This window comes from Crinia signifera, chromosome 1 (genome assembly GCF_055691185.1).
Source record: "Crinia signifera chromosome 1, ASM5569118v1, whole genome shotgun sequence".
Lineage (NCBI taxonomy): Eukaryota > Metazoa > Chordata > Amphibia > Anura > Myobatrachidae > Crinia > Crinia signifera.
In genome coordinates, this window is record NC_139217.1 from 125111848 (window position 1) to 125131698 (window position 19851).

Genomic DNA, 19851 nt, shown 5'->3' on the forward strand with positions numbered 1-19851 from the left:
AATGTACAGCAATCACTGCAATTTATCAATAAAAGTTAACCAGGGCAGCAGAGGAATACTCAGCTCTTCATCAACTGTAGGGGCATTTTCCAAGTGATCTAGTAAGATCACCCAGCAAATGCACCCAAATCGCTAGGTGTGTAGGCCCCATTAAACACGCCATTTCATAGGGAAGCTATTGCCAGAGGTAGCTGACCAGGTCTCCTTATACAGGGAGAAAGCCCTGTCTTTGTCAGGCTCAGAACTTTTCTCCCTATGATAACTACCCCTTAGAGAGAAACTATAACACTAAATGATCTCCATTGCTGATCATTTGTCAGAAGAGGGTGCGAATGAACCATATATGCAAATACTATGTACACTTGACAGAAGGCATTATAATTTATTGCTCCACCCACAGCACAATATAAAGGGCCATGGAACAGATGCTCCCTCTACAAAAGTCTACCTATCATTTAACAAATCAATTTGGTCCCTCGCAAGGCGTGGCAAAACGACTGATTTAAAATTGCTGCATTGCTAAAATAGCTTTTGTTCTTTATCAAGTTGAGTCATTTTTATGTGAGGTGTCAGGCTTTCTGTTTCAATGGTATTTTTATTAGAAGTCAACAAGGGTCACACATTAGAACAGAAACAGTATCAAGGTGGCCAGGCTTGTTAAAGCACATAGTCAGCAAGCCAACAGAAATATGAAGAAAGAATATACATTATCATTTTAAGGATGACCATCAACAGGTTGTGTGCGACACCATAAGACCTGGTTTTAGGATAAATTTGTGAGACAAAAAAAAAAATAACACAATGAAAAGAACTAGAGGTCTGGGGAGTAACAGGATTAGGTGGGGAAGTGAATGGTGTGGCTAGGGCCATTCATGGAAAGAGAGGAGGAGAATACCCCTTTTACACCGCCGAAAAATCCGGGTCAGCGGCGGGTCAGACCCGGATCCGCGGCGGTGTAAATGGGGGGTATCCGTTTCCATTTACACGGGTCCTCTACCCAGGTCCTGACCTGGGTAGAACACGGATAGGACCCGTGTAAATGTCGGTGTAAATGGTCCCGCTGCGGGTGCAGGCACCCGCAGCGGGTCCACAGCGTGCAGCGCTGGGGAAGATGTTCCCAGCTGCTGCGGGAGGAGGGGGGTCCCTGCGGCTACTGAGGAGAGGGGGGTACCTGTCAGCCTGCTGTGCTGGGGGTACGGGGGTGCTGGGGGTACATGTCCTGCCTGCGGTCGGATCTCAGCGGAGAAGATGATGTGCGCCGCTGCTGTATCACCCCCCCTCCCCCCCATCCGGCAGCCGGTCCCTGCGGCGTATGGAGTGTCAGTATCGGCGGTCCCTCCAGCGCATAGGAACTAGTACTAGTTCCCATGCGCCAGAGGGACCCCCGCCACTGACACTCCATACGCCGCACGCCGCAGGGACCGTCTGCCGGGGAGGGGGGTGGTACAGCAACGGCGCACATCGGGGGAAATTTACTAAAGGAAATGTGTAAAAAATAGGTGTAAAAATAGGTGTATTTGTATCCAGAAATACACTTATTTTTGACATTTACTATCCCGAAAATACGGCAATTCGTATTGATGTGCTATCAATACGATTTGCCGTATTTTCGGGATAGTAAATGTCAAAAATAAGTGTATTTCTGGATACAAATACACCTATTTTTACACCTATTTTTTACACATTTCCTTTAGTAAATTTCCCCCATCATCTTCTCCGCTGAGATCCGACCGCAGACAGGACAGGTACCTTCAGCACCCCTTGCACCCCCCAGCACCCCGGTACCCCCAGGTACACCAAGCACAGCAGGCAGGACAGGTACCCTCCGGCACCCCCAGCACCTTAAAAAAAAAAACACTTAACCTGGGTCAGCCCTGATATATATATATATATATATATATATATATATATATATATATATATATATATATATTTCTATATATTATATATTTCTATATATATATATATATATATATTTCTATATATATATATATTTTTCTATAAATATATATATAAAATATTATTTAAGGCAGGGCTGACCCAGGTTCAGTGTAAATGGTGCAGACCCAGGTCCGACCCAGGTCAAAGTGCTGTGTAAATGGGGTATAAAGCAGGGTCAGACCCTGGATACTCCAGCATTCAAAGACCAGGGTCCGACCAGGGTTTTTGGTGTAAAAGGGGTAGAAGAGAGCGAGAAAGGAGAGAAAGAGAAAAACAGAAAGATAAGAAGAAACAGACAAGTTTAGATGAAGGGGAGAATTTTTTTATGCACCAGCCTTGGTGTAAAAGGGGCCAACCCAGGTCCAGTAACACTGGTCTCCTACCCAGGTACTGACCAGGGTTGAACACTGGTTGGACCTGGGTCGTGGGCGGTGTAAATAGTCCCAACCCAGGTTGGGACATCCGGGTAGTGCTGAAAGGATACCAGAAGTGCTGGACGCCTTTCCACAGTGCGCTGTAGTGGCAAAAGACAGCAGCCAGGAAGGATACTGGCAGTGCACACAGAAATCATAATTGGATGCAGTATCATTTATATTATTATTATTATTTTTTTTGGGGGGGGGGGAGCACATGGGAGATTCGGTCTGCTGCTGCAGGGGAGGAGGCTGGGGAGAGCACATGGGTGATGCTGCACCTTTATAACGCTATGTGCGCTTGAGCACTGAATAAAACTTTTTGAAAAATATTTTACTAAATAAACAAACCAACATTTTTCAATGCTAACTTGTCATGTCTTTAAATTTTTATTTAAAATCATTGAGGGAAAGTTGGATGCCAGTTTATCAGTCCTAAAATGGACATTTTTTATGTCATTCATAGGGAAAAGCAGTGCTGACCCAGGTTCAGTGTAAACGGCGCAGACCTGGGTCCGACCTGGGTCACAGTGCTGTGTAAATTGGGTATGAAGCTGGGTCCAACCCTGGAAACTCCCGTGTTCAAAGACCAGGGTCCGACCATTGATTTTGGTGTAAAAGGGGTATAAATGGGGTATGAAGCAGGGTCTGACCCTGGAAACTTCCGTGTTCAAAGAACAGGTTCCGACCAGGGATTTTGGTGTAAAAGGGGTATTATTCAGATACTTGTACTTCTTACACCAGTGATCAGGTGATTTAGTAAAAGGGCAACAGGTTAGAACAATTGTGTCAATTTAAACTTTACTGTGACTAAAGCTGGTTGCCAGAGTATTACGCCCCACACTCCTAGTCTCCAGTGTTTCAAAGAATAACTTGAGTTTACTGTAAATTACCTAACTTGCTTTCTGACCTCTCTCCTGTAAAAACCCTTGGCACCAGTGGCGGCTTCAACTCATGCCTACGAGGGAGGCTGTCAATGGCCATGCTGCTGATTCTCCCCTGCCCTGTGTCTGCCACCGGCCATTCCCAGCACCTGTACAATACATTGAAAGTACATGTGCAATAGCTGTGACAGTACTGCGAGTTTTCCAAAACCTGGCTCTTATGGGCTGCTTCAGCTGCAGCCCATAGATGCCAGCTAGGGCTGCACGATAAGGCAGCGAGTGGATTCCTATAAAAAGCCATCTCTCTGCCTATAGCATCTCAGACTGATGGTCCTGGAGGCAGAAAACACCTTTCCAATGGGACTGCCTGCCATGCACTGTCTGACATGTCAGTCTCACAGACTGCATTTGGCTTCTCTAGTCAGAGCCAGATTAAGGTCTAAATGGGCCTGGAGCTGAAAATGATCAAGGGCCTATTATGCGCAATAATAGGGGTTGTGGCCAGCACCTAATAATGTGGGGGGTGTGACCAGTGTTCTGGTTGGGTGGTCTGCTCATGGGTGTCTCTCTATTTTTGTAACTATTTTCAACTAATTACATATGCCTGGAAAAGGCATAGGAAAAATGCAGGGAGATATATTGGCGGGTGCCCTCCAAAGGTGCACCCGCAGGACGCCGATGTCCTGAGATACTTGCGGAATGAGGCAGCACTCCAGTCATAAAAAATATACTGAAAGCCGAAACTTGGTAGACAACATTTCAGCACCTTTTATGTGGTCACCTTAGTTTACCACACCATATACCGCGATGCGGTCAATATGTCAGCGGTCAGAATCCCGACGGTCGGAATACCGACCGCCAAATTGCGGGAGGGGGTGCTGGAGGGGGTGTGAATCGCGGGGGGGTGTCTGCGAATCGCGGGAGGGGGCGCGGGAGGTGCCGAGGGGGTCTGCAAATCGTGGGAGGGGGGCGCTACGGGGGGTTCCGTGAATCGCGGAAGGGGGCGGGGGTCCGCAAATCGTTGGGAGGGGGGGTGCGAATTGCGGGAGGGGGGGTCGCAAATCGCAGGAGGGGGGTGTCGTAAATCGCGGGAGGGGGAGGTGGTCCGAAAATCGCGGGAGGGGGGGTCACGGGGGGCCCGCGAATCTCGGGAGGGGGGTCGCGGAGGTCCCGTGAATCTCAGGAGGGGGGGTCGTGGGGGTCCCGCAAATCGCAGGAGGGGGGTCGTGGGGGTCCCGCAAATCGTGGGAGGGGAGAGTCGCGGGGGTCCTGCCAATCGCGGGAGGGGGGGTCGCGGGGGTCCCTCAAATCGCGGGAGGCGCGGGGGTCCCGCGAATCACGGGAGGGGGGTTCGCAGGGGGTCCCGCGAATCTCAGGAAGGGGGGGTCGTGGGGGTCCCGCGAATCGCGGGAGGGGGGTCCGGGGGGTGCTGGCAGAGGGTAGGGGGTTGCGGGAGTAATGGAGGATGGTGGCTGTGGACTCGTGGAGTAATGGTGGATGGTGGGCGTGTACTTTAGCCCTGGCTGGGCGGGGGGAGGTGATGTCAAGGGGGTGGAACGTTATACACATGAAAACGTTATACACATAAAACACTGGTCTTTTCCCTAGGGGGGGTGTGTTTGTGTATGCCGATGGGCGGGAACGTTAGCTACACATGGGATGAGTGACAGACCTGGCTAAATATATAAGAGATTGTGCATAAAGCTCAAAAGTGCTTGTTATACACTATGAAACAATGCTGGATTTGTCCAGCCACTGATTAATTGAAAGGACAATCTGACTGGCTGGAGTCTGATTGAACACCTGAAAGGTGCAGACCAAATGGACATAAATTATAGCAGAGATCGACCGCCAGTCATTCTAAATTGATAATGCCGCCCTGCGTGTGGCGAAACGCGTCTTTTAAGGACCCAACACCGATCCACATAGTGTCAACCCTGGGGGACCCGTATTCATCACAATGGCCAGCATCCCCTAGCGCTATTGATATGGCGAGGTCAAGTATACGTCGGAGCAGCACATAAACACCCAGCTTGTAGAGTGCGGCACTTGTGCTCCTAGCTGTTCTGCCTAATACGCCGGACTTTGCCTATGGCCGCCTGACTGACTGACTTCTGGACGACCCCCTTGCCAGTATTTCAAGCAGATCCTTGCACACAGGGCAGGACTGCCAGTGGAGCTGTGTGGGTAAACCACAGCTATTTCAGCACTTCAGGAGCCTTCAAATATCCAGCTGTAATAACTATCTGACAGCAAGGAGAGCATTTGTGGATACTACTACCTACACCTGTGTTCATCTGGTGCCCCCCGGCCACCAATTTACCGGAATTAAAATGGGACTTATTGTGTAAATACCCGTATTATGTGGAACTGAACTAATTTAAGCTAACCAACTGGTCCGCAGAAATTTTAGGGTCCATTTGAGCCTACATGTTAGTGTAATTGTTTCATAGCTACCGTAGTATGATTTATTAAATGTTATCCTGTGTAATGTTATGTTATTTGTTTTAATTAAAATTGTGTTTTAATTGTCTAATTGATTAATTATTTATATACCAAGCATCCAACGGTATTGCTTCTTCTATATTATTGGATGCTTCCAACTCGAGGAAGATACTTTCCTGTTTTAGCATGACAACACCCCATGCATAAGGAAAGGCCCATTGAAATGTGTCGTGCATAAGAAAAGGTCTGTTCTGATGAGTTTTGTGTAGAAGAACTATGAGCCATGATTTGAACTCTAACACAATTGGTCTGAATTGGAATGCCGGCAGTGAGCCAAGCTTGTCGCCCAACAAATCACTATGCAGTATTCCAAAATATAATGGCAATATCTTGACTTATTAAACAGTTAGGATCACTCTGAGAGCTAATAGTTGAAAATCAATTTGTACTTCTTATTAGATTCATGTTGTGTTTCAAGGGATTAAATTGTTTGAGTATCACATATAATTACAAACCTATAGAAGAAAAGTACAATATTTGGAGGAGATACAAATAAAGATGTCTAAAGATAAAAAAAGAGTTGTCATTGTTTGAATGGTTGGATTCTTTGAGGCAAATGATTGTGCAAGGTGTCTTTTCATGATATCTTTGCACCACTTCTTTATTACAGGTAAAAGTCTTTTCACTGTAAAGTATGTGAGAATTGTACCACAGAAATGTTACCATTGAAAGACACATACTGTACAGTGCATAGAAGGTTTTTAAACCATCTTATAGCAAATAAAATAATTAATAGTGTGTGTGTCCCCAAGTTTAGAACTGCAAACATTCTATCCTGAGATGACAATTTTAAGGTTGTATCTTATATTATGTGGTACCTATTTGTTAGACACTGTCTTACTATTTTGTTCATAACAGGAATATAGGCATTGAGCCTGTCTGAGCCTGCTTTTAAATTGGGCCTTTACTTTTTATTTGGACAACAAATCTGCACACTAGGATACAACTCTATTTAATTCGAGACTAGCTAATAAGGAGGATTTCCAGGTACCGGTTAATCCTACTCAGCGAGAGACGGTTTCCACCATTTCCAACTTGTGGACCCCTTGCATAACAGCACCATTGAGTTTGTTTGAATACAGACAAAAATCTGCCTGGACTCCACCACCCCACAGCTGGGTATTAGACCGGATTCCTATGTGGCCTTTTCTCCACCTGGAAATATTTGTGTCGAGGTGCAGTATATCAGTACTTAACTGTTTATAAATTTAAGGCTCTTTTTATCCAACATGCATGCTAACAAATTATAATTTTTATTTTTATTGTGTATTAATAAAACTCTTGTTATACCTAGGCGTGGTATTGTTTTATACATCAGTATAACATAAGCGCTGTTCTACTTCTTTTTCATTGAGCTAAACAGAAATTACTTTAATTACAGTAGCTAATCACTGTTTTTTTTTTCATTTGAAGAGATATAAATAAAATACATATTAGGGCAAGGGAACATCTGTGGAACTTTTTTGTGAACATGCTGTGTGCATGTATTTTGTGACTAGCCTCTCTTAATTTTAAAGATACCTAGCTTACTAAATTCGAATTCCACTACCTTAAGTACTATTGGCTACTATTGCTGGACACAATGGCAGTACATTCCCACAACTATGCTATGCCACTGAAAAAGTACATGGGCCTGATCAGGCTCTCTACTTCCCTGAAGGAGGAGCAGATGATTGTGGTAAAGCCCCATACACATACGGGGTGACTTCACTCAGCACACATTGCTGACACACATGCGATGCCCCAGCTATGTCTGCTGAGCGATCTTTGATGACCAGTGTTCTCTGGTGAGAACACTGGAAATCTTTCTAGATTTATTCTGCATGCAGTCAAGATGTAGTTAGGCGATGGTGACGCGCGGGATCGCAAATCGCCGTTGCTCGGGGACATACATACGGAGCAGTCCATGCTTAATTTCTAAGCAATCTAGGCCCTGATCTAATCCATTTGATCCCCCATGCGTACGCACAGGAGATCGATGGATGTGTCCTGCACATGCACATGATCAGTTATGCGCATGTGCAGGGCATCTGTGTGAGCACCTTCACCGACCCGCACTGGGACGGGCTGAGTGGTGGCGGCGCTCTGACATGGGAATGCCCAGCATTTCATGGGCATTTCCATGCAAACTCTGGGTGTTCCCATGTAAATGCGGGAACACCCAGGAGGCACATTGTGAGGGGAGGTGTTTTCATACGGCGGTGGCACGCGCAAGGGGAAGTCGATTCAGCGTTGCGGCACAACAACTGCTCCGTAAGCTCAGGGCCCTATTCAGATAGCTTAGAAATAGAGCTGAAATCCCCCGTGTGTGAGCCTTTATGATGAGTTTATACTTTACATTATCAAAACAGTGTGAACTTTCTAGTTTTCATTTGAATACTTTTAGATTTTGTAGGCCTTTACTCACGCAAAAACTAGTGCAGGTAACTTGTTGATTTTTTCTAGTTTTTCCACAATCAGAGGGAAGTATTTGTAACAGTTTTTCTCCTCAGACGGTTCATTTGTTTTCAAACTTTCAAGCACTTTTCCAACCTTGAGGAAAAACATATTAACACAGATGTAATTTAATAATGGTTTTGTAAAGTGGTGCTTATTTTTGTTTTAATTTTGTTCTGAGAAAAAATACTTTTCATGGTGATCATCATTTAAGACACAAATAAAGTTTAATGTAACAATCCATGTAACAGTAAAGGGACCCACATGCAATGGGCAGAATGACTCTGGAGGACCTGAAAGGATCCTATGTGCAGATACATATTATCGGGTTCTAACTAAGTAACCGGGGGAACCTAGGTCTGCCAATGCCCCCTTATCTGTAAGTAGGGATGGCCATCGGTGGGTTAACATTGATGGTCCCATTGAAGGTGACCTGGACGGTGTTAAGCCATCTTTAAGCAATGGAAACTATTTATGGTTTCACCCACCGATGGTCACCCCAGCTTCATAATTCAGGCTGTGGGCCAATGAGAGCCCAGAGGGTGTGAAGCTAAGCTCATTGTCCTAGAAATCTGTACAAATAAAAAAATATTCAACACTTGTGCATTATCAATGGTGGGAAGTCTTCTTGCTCTCCCCCAATCGATTTTTATTCAAAATCAAAACAAAAGCAAAAGCATTTCAAAATGAATGTTAAACAAAATATTTTCTTTTGCTTATGACATTGGGGGTTATTCCTTATCACACAGCTGCAAATACACAGCCCGGGCAGAGCCGGATTAAACGGGGGGGCTCTGGGGGTATGTATCCCTGGGCCTCTCTCTCTGAAAGGGCCCCCCTGCATAGGCGCATGCATCCTTGCCGGATAATTGCTTAAGACATCAAGGATGTCTTGATAAAGGTGTTTTACACCGAAACGCGTCGGCAGCCTGTGTGGAGAGTGAGCAGCCATCACATCTATCCTATCCGACATTGGATGTATGTATAAAATTTGGAATTTTTTAAAAAGTTTTTTATTATTTTTTATATTTTTGTATATTTTTCTGGACATTTTATCTTGAATCTTATCTTGTGTATGACCATTGTGGGTCTTATCTGTTGGGACTTATAACATCCTATCATTGTGGGGATGAAGGATTTTTAAGTGGAAAATAAAAGTTTTTTTACGGAGGAAATACTGAGTTCTTATTGGGGCATTAGACTGCCAAAAGGGAGAATTTTTGCTCCTTGGGTACAAACTCTCAAACAGTATTTTTTCTTTTTTGCCCTCCACGTTTTGGATATATGCCTGGATGAGAAAACTCCAGCACAATACCAACAACTCAGGGCATAAAGAAAACGCTACAGGAGTACAAACATCTATTCAATCGTAAGTCGGGGTACGCCGATACGATCTACAGTCAAAATGTTCCATTCACATGGGGTATAGAAACTTCTTTTGATCTGGTGGAGGATATCTACTCACAGTTTAAGAGCACCAAAAGATACCTTTACGCACAATCTGAGAACACCTTTCTGTGTGAGTTCTGGTACGGATACACACAGTACTTCACCATAATCATTGGTATTAGAAATATTTCACAATCTCATGAATGGTTTTTGAGACATAGAAATTTGATGACAAGACTACACATTGCACTCTTTTTTGTCTTTTTAATACCCACACGTATGGGACGGAGATAACTATAATCGTCACGATTTTCTGAAAGAGGAAGGCAAAGAACCTGCTACGGGCCTATACCATCTTACCTTGACCGTGAGTAGGGTACGCCTACCATTCTTAATCTCACTTGTGCACACATCTGATGCACCAATATCGAGAAAGAAACCTTTATATGTGTGCCTCCCTCTTGTTATAAGTGAGTGAGGTGCGCCTACAAAGCTTATTTCCCGTTACAAAAAACACACACAGTATTGATTTATTTAGAGTCACACATTGTTGTTTAATTTTGTTTCTATGGTACACAAAAAACCGGGAGCAAAGAGGGGTGATACAGAAGATTCACAACTAGTGGAATAAGTCACGAATTTTTTGAAAAGAAAGGCAAAGAACCTGCTACGGGCCTATATCATCTTACCTTTACCGTGAGTAGGGTACGCCTACTATTCCTCACTTCATTGATGCACTAATACTGGAAAAGAAACCTTTATATGTGGTCCTCCCTCCTGATATAAGTGAGTGAGGTGCGCCTACAAAGCTCTTCTGTCACAATAATATATATACAGTATAGTATCGATTTATCCAGAGTCACACATTGTTGTTCAAATTTCTTTTATGGTGCATACAACATTGAGAGCCAAGAGGGAGAATATAGAAGATTCGTAAATAACGGAACAAGTACCCGCTACGTGCACATACAGTGCTATCCATACTGTGAGTTGGGTACGCCCGCTTGTGCTCTTCAACCTTTTTGACTTTATTAGTAAAAGTCTTCTGATCCAGTTTATATCTAATTGGTGGTCCTTTCTCTTCTTTTTCCTGATTCGCTCCGAGACCTATTGTGTAACGGTCAGGAAGATCGGATGAAAATTTGACTGTTAGGATAACATCTGGACAGTTTTCTGCGCCTCATACAGTTTGGAAAATCCTATTTGTATATTTCTGTATTATTGTTTTGGTTATTTGGTGATAACTAGGGACGAGTACGCACTAGAGGCAGCATTGCGCCATAGAGAGGCCATATCCCACAACCTGTTTTTGTATAATGTATGTCCTGTGTGTCTGTATGCTATGTGTGCATGTATGTCGTGTGTGTGTGTGTGTGTGTGTGTGTATGGTATATGTGCATGCATGCCCTGTGTGTATGTATGGTATGTACTGTGTGTCTGTATGGTATGTGTGTGTGTGTATGGTATGTGTTTATTTATGGTATGTGTGCATATATGTTCTGTGTGTATGTATGATATGTCCTGAGTGTCTGTATGGTATGTGTGTATTTATGGTATGTGTGCATGTATGTCCTGTGTGTGTGTATGTATGGTATGTATTAGCAACATTTCTGGGTCACACAGGATCTCTTGACAATAAAATATGTGTCACGACTGGGGATTGGTGGACTCAGGCATGATCTAGGTGGTTAGTGGGATAAGCTGAATACCTAATGGAAAGAGTCCACAGATGCAATTGGGTAAACTGACAGAACTTTATTCACAGGATGGTAGATGATGGTGCAGATGAATATTTGAGAAGGGGGGGAAATTTAGACAAGGTAAATTCTTGAAATGTGAGTTATAATTGAAGTGGGGGGAATACTTGAGGAAGACTGGAGCCGAAATACTTGATCAGGATACTGGACCGGATTTGAAGAACAATACTGGAACCGGACTTGAAGAGCAATACTAGGAGTGGAGTTGAAGAACAATACAAGAAGCGGAGTTGAAGAACACACTGGGATCGGACTTGTAGGATAACACTGGAGACGGACTTGGAGGATAACGCTGGGGGGGCGGACTTGGAGGATAACACTGGGGGGCGGACTTGGAGGATAACACTGGAGGCGGACTTGGAGGATAACACTGGTACTGGAAGAGTTCAGCAGGATACTGAACTGAACACAGGATAATAGTGACTGAAGAATACGGCAGATGGTAAGATGAAGCAGGGAGTGGAGTATGAGTGTCTTGAACCGGAGGATGACCAGAGGACTGGACCGGAGACACTGGAGGAATGCAGCAGACTGCAGAATGAAGAGAGTAGTGGAGTATGGAACTTGAACTGGAGAATTACAAGAGGACTGGACTGGAGACAATGGAGTAATCCAGCAGACTGTGAGTGGAAGCAGGTAATGGAGTCTTGGACTTGAACCGAAGAATTGCAGACTGGAAGGTTCTAGATGTAGGAGGCTGTCTGGAGCAAGTTCATATAGCAATGGAGCTGAGAGGCAACAATGCACAAGCAATGACTGCTAGCTGATCTGGAAACTTAAACCCCTTGGGTTGTACTGATCGGACAGCAAGGCAAATGGGAATTGCAAAAACTGGTACAGATTCTGAATGGAGCAATCAGTATGAAGCAGGAAACGCATGATTCCACACAGCAGGTAACTAAGGAGTTAATGGCTGCAGTAGATATCACACAGCTAGGAATTCCACAGGTGTGTTAAATAGTAGTACTGCACAGTCTCTCATGAAAGCATGATTGCAGTCTAGCTGCAGCATGCTGGAATACATAGAACTGGAGAGCAGACATGACAGGTATACAGGATATAGGCAGGATTGTGACAATATGTGTATATACACACAACACATATATATATGTCCCAGTGACGAAACGCGTCAAAGCGTGGCCTGTGACTCCCTACCCGTTTCTTGTGCTGTCTCCTGTCATCCGTCGGTAACATCTGACGCCGGTGTCTCCAAGCTTCTTCGCTTCAGCAGCGCAATCCAGCGCCTGTCAGTCGCGGCTTCCTGGAGGTCTACATGCCGGTATTGGATGTGTGAGCAGCCTTGCCTTGTTGTGCTTATATTCATGCCATATTCATGCCATGTGGTAACCAGCCCACACTGTTTGTTTATTCGGTACTAGCAACTGCTTTTTACTGTGGATCATTGATCTTGTGGGATCCAATAAAAAATCTCTTTTAATGCACCATGAAGCGCCCTCTTCTATCCTATATATATATATATATATATATATATATATATATATATATATATATATATATATATAGACCTCAGGGCCCTCCTGTCTTAAGTACAATACAGCTCTGAGCCCGGGTGATAATCGATAGAGCTGTGCATGGGTACGGCTGGCAGCATGCATGCACAGGGGCAGAAGTCTCTGAGACAATGGAGTCATTTGCTGCTGGGCTTTTAGCCCTGAAGGGGCGTCTGCATACCTCCCAAAATGACCCTCTCCAGGAGGGACACATTGCTCTGTTTCTGGACTTCCCTCATAATGTATGATTGCCATCACCTGTTTCACACAGGTTAATTGATAAGAAAGGTGCTTCAACACAGGTAATGGCAGTCATTAATTAAGGGAGAAGTCCAGAAACAGAGCAATGTGTCCCTCCTGGAGAGGGTTATGTTGGGAGGTATGTGTCTGCTCCATTTTCCCGTCCCATGTCATCCCTCCTGTAATCAGGGCAGCCGAGAGGAATGCCGGGCCCCGGTAAAATTTTGGGCGTGTGGCCTAAGTGTGGGGGGTGTGGGCACCTCCCGTACTTAGGCCATGCACCCAAAATGTTTAGGGAGGGTGAAAGAAAACTCTAAAAGCTGTAATCTCAGCAGCAGCACACACCTACAGCATGTGCTGTTCTGACAGCAGGCTCAGCATGACCTCTCAGTGAGACACTCATGTTGAGCATGTCAGCGGCTGCCGGCTCCTAGTAGCAGCAGCATGATGCACTACAGTCCCAGTACAAATAAAAGACAAGGGGCCAGATGCACTAAGCTTCAAAAGTGATAAAATTGAGAGTGATAAAAAGCCAGCCAATCAGCTCCTACCTGTCAGGTCACAGACTGTGTTTGAGAAATTTCAGGTAGGAGCTGATTGGTTGGTTGTTTATCACTCTCAATTTTATCACTTTTGAAGCTTAGAGAATCTGGCCCAAAGAGCCCCCCTGCCCCTGCTCACTGACCCTATAGGAGGTTGGCACCCTGCACAGGTAATGGCTTCTACTGTTTGAAAACTTTGTGTAGCTGCTGCTGCAGCAGTGCTGATTCAATGTATACTATATTGGGCATGACAAGAGTAAAGAGTAGGACTTTATACAGTGATTTAGGACCCCATTTATCATAGGATAGAGTCAGCATTCCAATGGTCAGGATGCCGGCGTTCAGTTACCGATGCAGTTATCCCAACTGCCATCAGAAGACCAGCACCACAACCTCAAAATGGATCAGGATGCCAACACCGGAATCCCAACAGCTGGCATCCTGATTGGTGAGTATGCGGGGTGCAGAAGTATGTAATCTGTACTGGGCCCCACAATTTCTGACACTAGCCCCGGCTTCTGTGTACCGTCCTGGACACTGACTCCTATCATAGAATCTTTATTCAGCTTTCAGACTGCTCATTCGCTGACTGTTATTGTGATATGTGCAAGCTGGAACCATGGGGGTAGGGGCACCACCTTGTATTTCGCCTCCGGGGGTTACGCCACTGTGCATGCGCAAATCTATACTTCAATAAATTCCTGCTACTCTTATTTTTGATGGCCATAGGCAAGTTGATTGACAGGAAGCTGGTGTTTGGGGGTGGTAACCGGCTGTTTTCTGGGAGTGTCAGGGAAAATGCAGGCATTACCAGGTGTTTGAGAGGAAGGCGTGTGAAATCAGCTCGGGCTTTGATCCAACTGCTTCTATCGCACCCGCAGTCCTGGATTATGCACAGGCTGCACATACTGGAAAAATCATTTGATGTTGAGCTTCTTGCGAATGGACATGCAGCAAACTGCCGATCCAGCTCATTTTCGCAAGCTCCACTAAGCAGTTTGCAGACTTGCAAGGGGAGGGGAGAGGGTGATTTCACTATGTCTGGGCAGTGTATACCTGAATGCTGGGCTTTACAACAAAGCAGAGCAGAGATGGAAGAAAGAAAGAAAAAGACTCTCTTTTTGTTGGGGCACTCTTGTTAGACAATATGATTGTTATGATGGCGTTCAGTCAATTAGAGGGTTGTATAAGTCCTAGGAATCTGAGTGGTAATATAGTGTTTATTGGGGTGTAGTAGGGGGAATTCCCCTGTGGATTTTTTTAGTAAAACTTAGTTTTTATTAATTCTTTATAAAATAACTCTATACATTACACACACACATACATATGGACACACAAAACATAATATTTCCACTTCTTAAAAGAACACCTTTCAGGGTATGAATTTATGTCCCCTTGCTTGGGTAGGATAAATTTATAAGCTTATTCGTCAGAATAGAGTTCAGTAGAAAAATCTACAGCAAATATTTGTGACACTTAAGCTGTGTACACACAGTGGCGATTATTGCAAATATCGCTGGAAATATGGTCGTTGAGAGACTGCCGGGCTCCCCCGGCAGTTTCTTTTTCATCAGCGACCATCTCTGGTCGCTGATGCAAACGGGACACTGAGCGATATATCACTCAGCATGAGCGATATATCGCTCGGCGATATATCGGCCCGTGTGTTCAGGGCTTTAGAGCAATTAAGAAAAAGAAACATGTAGCAAATTTGGTCAATGATACTATGTATTCAAATGATCTATTAGAGATACATAGGTTGCCAGCAACTTTTTTATCAGCTGGTATCTGTCATTGCTCTGATGACACTTAGATTGTTTTATAATGGTTGATTTGTACTAATTAGCACTTGTTAATTGTAAAGGTTAAAGGAAAGTTCACCAATTATCAAACAATCTATCTATATTAAACAATCTATCTCAGAGTGAGAAAATTCTGTATCCAATAAATCCTATCAGAAATAAAGGTGTCAACAATTAATGAGCACGCAATTATGTTAATTGGTATAGGTAGCCTGCAAGAGTACTAATCGAATAATTGTTAAATGTCAAGTTAAATAACCATTTAGTGTTTCTAAATCCGCAGTATTCAAAAATCAATGTATAAGTCAATTTATCAATGAAAGATATAAACAGAAAAAAGTATCAGGCAACCGTCTCCCCAAAGGTAAGGTTACAAAATATAGAATTAAAGTCTCCCGGGTATGTCACTCCACCCAGATTACTTTAGCTCCACTATATATGCCTGAATAAAGCAGTGTAGGTTTTAGGTGGTCATAATAAAGTCTCCTTTTTATTTACTGACCTAAGCCATCCACTGCCAGCTGCCATCATATGGGTATGGACTGATAGGTATTGTGGGCAAGCACTTCTGATTAAGGAGAAAGACAATTTAGGGATATAGTTATAAGCTGGTGTCTACTGTCTCCTGGGTGAGGAGGGCACCCTGATGCTGCTTAACAGAGCAGGGATTGCTCCAACCTCCACTCCAGAGATGAGAGTTTGCAGCGAGTAAAAAAGAAAGATAACAGGACGGTGTTACCGTTGTTCCTGTTGCGCTGCTGCCATCCATGTGCGGGTAATACGCATTGGTGGATGGTGAGCGGCACCAGGTCAGGGTATTGAAATCATTGAGTATAGTGAGCGCCAAGATTCTGTCCTCCCATGCTGTATGCGCTGTTACAGACAAGGAGAGAAGGTAAGAGGCAGGGAGACGGAGAAATACCTGGTATTAAGTGCAACTATTGAGAATAGACCAAACCGCCGTGCACGGCGGCATCCGCAGCACAGTACATGATAGAACAGACGCATATCTGCACTTAATACCAGGTATTTTTCCATCTCCCCGCCTCTTTTTTTTGTTGAGGAAAAGCCATCCATGCCTTACCAAACCCTCCCGCTGGCCACATTGAATACCACCCAATAATGAATAGTAGTTCATATGGAACTGATGTTGCCCATCAACCAATCAGATTGTCTATATCATTTTCAAGGATACAATAGAGAAATTATAGACAGAATATAATTGGTTGCTATGGACAACAAATATTTTAATTCTTTTTAGAAGCTTTAGTAAATTTACCCCATAGGATCAGTATGAGCATCTTCTAGTGGGAGCCAATGAAACATTAATATATTGCTTTCTGCACAGTGGCTATAATTACCTTTTTATAATGTCCCTTATGAACCCAGCCAAGAAATTCTTTCTTCAATTTATGTTCATATTTAAATGTGTCATTCTTTCTTATTATTTTGTCCTTTAGATGTACATTCTCCTCAGGATCTAATGTCTGAAAATAAAATATAAAATATGTATTATGTTTAAATTATAATGTAAAAGATATCTATGAAATAAAGTCCCTTCAGTAAAATAGAATATGGAATTAGAAAAAAAAATGCATCACATGCAGGACAGTCCAACCTGTGGCTCTCCAGATGTTGTGAAACTACCAATCCCAGCATGCCTTGCCACATTTTTAACACTCTCTTATAGCAAAACTGTGGCAAGGCATGAGGGATTTGTAGTTTGACAACATCTGGAGAGCCACAGGTTGGCCAGGCCTGTAGAGTGTCTTATGTGATGGAATGCATAACAGTCAGTGAACTTTATTTTGGCTAAGCTGCGTACATTAGCAGCCAGGGACGTGCGGTGAGGTAAATGGCAAAAGAGTCCCTGGCAACTACCAGAGCCAGATATGTACCCAGGGGTACATGCCAGCATTATACACATGTGCAGCAGTATACACTGCTGGAGATTTGCTGAGTTTTGATAAGAGATGTGCAGAAAAGGTAGCCAGGTGAGGCACTGCCTCACCTGCCATAGACTTTTTACTCAAGAGTTTACTATAAAAATTATTAGAATAATAAAAATAAGATTTTTTTATATATTCTTTGTATTTTTGACATACTTTATCAATTCAAAACTACGGCATATACACTAGTATGACAGGAAAGGCTGTGCCTCACCCGCCTCACCCCACCACACGCCACTGTTAGAAGCTTGCCGAGTGATCTGGCGCTGCCCGCCTGCCGTTGCGACCTCACACCCCCCTTAACCCGTGCAAACGGCCACATTCACATGCGATTGTGCAGGTGAAAAATCATTTGATCGTTGGTGACCATCAAATGATTGCACCAGCAATTCGCAAATACAAGTCAGCCTAGAGCTAAACTTTTATTTGCGAGCACATGGATGCAGGCAGGGAGGGCGGCTGACGTCCTGTGATATCAGCCACCCATGCTGAGCAGGCTTCGGCATGCCTGCATTCACATGTGGATGCCAAGATTTTTTCTGTCTGCACCCATCATTTTTGTGGGAAAGTTCAGGAAATGCTCGCCATCCCCATGCTCCTGCCCCCTGCACACCCCCTATCCACACCACTGTATATTAATCAGTGAAGGCGTTTGCTTTGCGGTTCTGCACATGCGTTTATTCATCAATACAAATGCACAGACCCGCAACATCAGACCCTGCTATGAATTCGGCTCTTTATGAGCCAACATGAATCAGGGCCCTTGTGTGTTCTACAAAAGGCATTAGTCCATCCAGCATCTGCAGCCACTTTTCCTTACTTAATTTTTAGGGCTAATCATTTAATCGACTGAATGACAGGTGCCCATACAGTAGTGGAATTTGGGCCCTTTTCACCCAGTTTCGAGGGTTTGGAACAAAAAATCAGGTAAAAACTGTCAATTGCATGTGTTTTACATTTGATTCTGATCTGAGGCATGGTCCCGTGCACATCAGATTGGAGTCAGAGATCCAGTGGCGTAACTATAAATTTTGCTCCCCAAGCCAAAATAGTTTTGGGCACCCCCTCATTATGCCCCTTACACATTACGCCACACACCATAATGCCACTTACACTATATGCCACATGCTGTAATGCCACTTACACAACACACCGCAATACCCAGTACACAATATGCCAAACACCATAATGCCCCTCATACTATTGGTAACATATCACAAAATTATGATAAATTTGCTGTATACAGATTACATATGGGATTTAGACTGTGCATAATGTCAGTACTCTATACTCTTGGGTTACATTAAACTATTAACACGATGCTATTATCACCATTAGAAACTACTCTCAAACTGTCTTCGATATCTCCCAGTGATTTCTTTCATATTTTTCATATATATTTTTTATATTTATATCTATTCTTATATTTATCTTTATTCTATTTAAAAAAAATATTATTATTATTATTATTATTATTATTATTATTATTATTATTATTATTATGATTATATTTTTTATATTTATCTTCATATTTATTTTTATATTAATTTTTATTTATATTTATTTTTGTTTTTATTTTATTTCCATATTTATAATTATAGTCACACCTTCATTCTCATATTTTTTTATTTTAATTTTTATTTCTACTAATTTATTCTATTACTATTACTCCTTTTCTATGTAGCTGATGTAATTCTCAGTTTTTACTGGGTTATTTGGGGTGAATGTACAAAGTAGGTGTGCTAATTCCAAACCTCCTTTGAGCGCCCATAGTACCGTGACATCGACTGTTTTTAGTGTATGTTGCCTAGACAACTAGATCTTTATACCTACTGGCCCCTTAACATCAAGCTGAAAGCCCGCTGTATATCCCACACGACTAGGGTTAATTAACCCCTTCCCGACATTTGACGTACATGTACGTCATGGCCGGGATGTACTTCCCGACACATGGCGTACATGTACGTCATGACTTCAAAGTGCCACCGCGTCTACAGACGCGGTGACAGAGGGACAATGTCTGCTGTCCCTGACAGCAGACATCCTCCCTCATTGCCCAGGGGGGGCAGCAATGCCCCCCGTCATGGGCGATCACTGCGATTGGCTGTTCAAACGTGAACAGCCAAAAGCAGCGTTAAACTGTTTGATGTGTAAAATTTAGACTCTGCTGCCCCCTAGTGTCCAAAAAAATTAAAGGAGCTGGAAATAATGATTTAAAAATAAAGTTTAGATATGGTCTATGTTAGTTATTAACTATTTTGAGTGGTATGATTATTTGTCTCACAAGCAGAAAATTTTACATTTTGCAAATAGCAAAATGTTCCATTTTTTTACGACATTTTGGTATTTTTCAAAAAAAAAAAAAAAAAATGTATCGACCAAAATTTACCACTAATTTAAAGTACAATGTGTCACGGGAAAACAATCTCAAAATCACTGGGATAAGTAAAAGCAAAAAAAGTTATCCCCACTTAAGTGATAC

The 19851-nt window shown here is 43.3% G+C and overlaps 1 protein-coding gene across 1 annotated transcript in view; it reads right to left on the reverse strand.

Annotated features, from left to right (window-relative positions):
- Positions 1 to 19851, reverse strand: part of LOC146060116 (putative ATP-dependent RNA helicase DDX60) — a 370150-nt gene that overhangs the window by 152904 nt on the left and 197395 nt on the right. The window contains exons 26-27 of the mRNA XM_083173025.1: positions 16782 to 16907; positions 8151 to 8275 (exon numbers count right to left, since the gene is read on the reverse strand). Of these exons, the coding sequence (XP_083029151.1) occupies positions 8151 to 8275; positions 16782 to 16907 (251 nt within the window). The remainder of the gene's footprint in view (positions 1 to 8150; positions 8276 to 16781; positions 16908 to 19851) is intronic.